The sequence below is a fragment of the Penaeus japonicus genome, unplaced genomic scaffold, assembly GCF_977035675.1.
Source record: "Penaeus japonicus unplaced genomic scaffold, GWHDUDI00000001_assembly GWHDUDI00002329, whole genome shotgun sequence".
Lineage (NCBI taxonomy): Eukaryota > Metazoa > Arthropoda > Malacostraca > Decapoda > Penaeidae > Penaeus > Penaeus japonicus.
The window spans coordinates 3,493-7,500 of NW_028236731.1; the positions used below are offsets into that span (position 1 = coordinate 3,493).

Sequence of the window (4,008 nt, forward strand, 5' to 3'; positions counted from 1 at the left end):
CCCTATACCTGCAGCTCTCTCTCCTCCCCCCCCCCTCCACAGCTGATCATCAAGTCCATCCTCCACTCCTCTGTAACCCTGCTGCACCAAAGGAGTCACTCTGTAGCAAGTTAGAGCAACGGTGGATAAGGTGAGATTAAGCATCTATAGTGACAGTGGATAAAGTGAGATATAGTGTTTACAGCATCAATTGTTTGATAATAAAACATAAAAAGAAATTCAAATTTTGTTTTCATTTTCATAATTTTTTTTTAACATCTTATAAAATGGACCGTCTATTTTTTCTCAGACAGACTTGGGGGGGGGCTGGCTTCAGCGCTTTCGCAATTGTGTATAAAAAAAAATGGACCGTCCATTTTTTCTCACCAGCTAAAGATTCTTTTTATTCAGACTGACTTGGAAGCTGGCATCAGCGCTTCCGAAAATGAGTATTAACCCTTGATGGAGGAATATGTTGATTTATTAAAAAAAAGGACTATAACAAGTTATGGTTTTTAATTTTATAACGCTTTAGAACTTATTTATTCGTATTAAAAAATGGACGTCCATTTTTTCTCACCAGCTAAGGTTAGGTTAGGTTAGGTTAGGTTAGGTTAGGTTAGGTTAGGTTAGGTTAGGTTAGGTTAGGTTAGGTTAGGTTAGGTTAGGTTAGGTTAGGTTAGGTTAGGTTAGGTTGGGTTAGGTTAGGTTAGGTTAGGTTAGGTTGGTTAGGTTAGGTTAGGTTAGGTTAGGTTAGGTTAGGTTAGGTTAGGTTAGGTTAGGTTAGGTTAGGTTAGGTTAGGTTAGGTTAGGTTAGGTTAGGTTAGGTTAGGTTAGGTTAGGTTAGGTTTAGGTTTAGGTTAGGTTAGGTTAGGTTAGGTTAGGTTAGGTTAGGTTTAGGTTAGGTTAGGTTGATATTGAATAGCCCTGTCTCAACTGAAGGAACCACTGAAGAGTTGGGCTGTGAAAGGAAGAAACAGGTATGCATCATAAGGGGAAGAAACAGGTATATATATGTCTCCAGGGGAGAGATTGATCTGGAGGTGTGGTCTCCCTAGTGCGGAGCGTGGGAACTAGGAATACTAATCCAACTTGCACCCCTCCTCTCTCTCCTCCTAGGAGGAAAAAACACTCATGTTCTAGGGAAGTATTCCCATTTTTTGTTATTCTTTTCAAAGACATATGCTGTAGATCTACTGACCTTCCTTTTAATGTTAATGAATATCTATATCTACATACTTTGAGAGATCATCAAACCATAATAAAAATGTTTCTGATCTTTACCTATTATATTATTAAGTTCCTACAAGACATGTAATTATACCTTCGTATATCTAGACGTCTCTATAGAACACTTAAAAAACCTTAAAACTGTTCGACTGAATACCAACATTTTTTATGAGCATTTGTAATTTTAAGTTTTTGTTTTTTATTTTCCATTTTTGTGAAACATCACAGGCATGCCTATTTATACATCTTAACAGTCTATTTCTAGATATCATCCTATGGACACTTTACATTCTTCTAATATAAAGCTCCCATCTTGGGAAAACATATTTGACATATTCATACATCACTATACTCCAAAAAATCTGTATGAAGCATACACCATAGAGACTTATTTCCTTAATCCAGGGAAACCTCTTTACATGTGTATATATCTATCTATATATTTATTTTTTCTCCTCTGAGTTTTTATCTCGCGGAATTATAACTCACTATCAATGCAGTGTTGAAACAAAATACATACATATATATACATATATATAATATGAATAACTTCTAAATTAAAAAGAAGGAATACATATATATAATATATATATAATATATAATATATATATAATATAAATAACTTCTAAACCAGTGAAACATGCCTCTGTAACTTCTTAAAGGTAGTGAGGCCACTGGGGGGACACCTTCAGGTCCACCTGTCAATCACCCAACTTTCCCGCTTGTTAGGGGGGTGGGGAGGAGGGGAGAAGGCTCCACTGTATGTAATACATATTTATAAATCCGCATTCACAGATGTGTATTTCTCTTAACAAAAATTAATAACAATACTGATAGTATAATCCTATATATTTAGTAGGAGAATCACTCATTTTTATGGACACCTTTACCTTTTGTAAAAGAACTCAAGGGAAAAAATATAGACATTATATATAACCAACCATACATTAAAAACATGCCTATATTTATTCTAGAAAATATCATATATATAACTCATACCGATGAGAAACTCTAATTTCATAAGGAATTTGTATGAAAAATATACCATAGAGAATTAATTCCTTAATCCAGGGAAACCTCTTTACATGTGTATATCTCTATCTACATATTCATTTCCTCTCCTCTGAGTTTTATATCTCGCGGAATTATAACTCGTTATCAATGCAGTGTTGAAGCTATTAAAAATAAGTAAAACCTAAATACAATCTGAATAACTTCTAAATTAAAAAGAAGGAATACATATATACAATAACATCTAAACCAGTGAAGCATGCCTCTGTAACTTTCTACAGGTAGTGAGGCCACTGGAGGGACTCCTTCAGGTCCACCTGTCAATCACCCGACTTTCCCGCTTGTTAGGGAGGTGGGGAGGAGGGGAAAAAGGCTCCACTGTATATAAATCCGCATTCTCAGATGTGTATTTCCCTTAACAAAAATTAATAACAATACTGATAGTATAATCCTATATATTTAGTAAGAGAATCACTCATTTTTATGGACACATTAACCTTTTGTAAGAGATCTCAAGGGAGAAATATAAACACTATACATACGCAACCGTACCTTAAAAACATGCCTATATTTCTTCTAGAATATAAAATTCATACTGATGAGAAACTCTAATTTCAAAAGGAATTTGTATGAAAAATACACCATAGAGACTTAATTCCTTAATCCAGGGAAACCTCTTTACATGTGTATATCTCTATCTACATATTAATCTCCTCTGAGTTTTATATCTCGCGGAATTATACCTCATTATCAATGCAGTGTTGAAGCCAATAAAAATCAGGAATACCTATATACAATCTGAATAACTTCTAAATTAAAAAGAAGGAATACCTAAATACAATATAAATAACATCTAAACCAGTGAAACATGCCTCTGTAACTTTCTACAAGTGGTGAGGCCACTGGAGGGACTCCCTCAGGTCCACCTGTCAATCACCCGACTTTCCCGCTTGTTAGGGAGGTGGGGAGGAGGGGAAAAGGCTCCACTGTATGTAATACATATTTATAAATCCGCATTCTCAGATGTGTATTTATTTTAACCAAAATATAGAATAATAATAATATTAATAGTCTAATCTTATATATTTAGTAGGAGAATCACTCACTCACTACATGTAGCTTTGACTTGGTACATTAATAAAATATGATGGGTAACAATAAAAAAGTAATATTGCAACAATATATATCTTTCTGCAGCCATCTATATGTCAAGCTGTCTTACAAACTGCCTCCTTTGTTGGCAGAAAAAAACTCAAAAAGTACTCTCTATTATATATATGTCTTTATCACCTAACTACTGTGACTTTATGCAACTTTCACAATATGATTTGGTGGAACAATGAATACCTCAGGAGACATAACATATTAACCCCAAAAAAGTACTAGTGCAAAGCTAGAGAGGAAATTATTCCTAAATCACAAATTAATAATTGAAAATTAAAAATTAAAAGAAGACAGAACTCACTGTCACCCCTGCAGATCTTATAAATCACCGAAAATTATTAGAAGAGAACCGCACAGGGGTGTCTGAAAAAACTGTCTTAACTTAACCTAAAAAAATGATAATAATAATAATAAACACATTAGATACACATATGTGAGGTGCCTGTCCATTATTTGGGTATGTAGATTTCTTTCTGTGGTCACCTCTTAATATTAAATTTCATTTTATATCTTGTATTATCCTGTGATTTATGTTTCATGGAGTATTCGTCTTGAAATTTATCTGGGTCATTTATCTTATTCTTCCTTTCATTTGTCTTTTACTTTTTTGCTTTGGGTCCTCCT

The 4,008-nt window shown here is 34.0% G+C and overlaps 1 protein-coding gene across 1 annotated transcript in view; it reads right to left on the reverse strand.

The window, feature by feature from the left end:
- Positions 1–2,785: 2,785 nt before the first annotated feature.
- The window catches only part of LOC147466269 (uncharacterized), a gene marked incomplete at its 5' end in the record, with an annotated part of 4,633 nt that continues 3,410 nt past the window's right edge, over positions 2,786–4,008 (reverse strand). The window contains 2 exons of the mRNA XM_086535712.1: positions 2,786–2,828; positions 3,988–4,008. The exon at positions 3,988–4,008 is cut by the window's right edge and continues 171 nt beyond it. Coding sequence (XP_086391838.1) covers positions 2,786–2,828; positions 3,988–4,008 — 64 coding nt within the window. The remainder of the gene's footprint in view (positions 2,829–3,987) is intronic.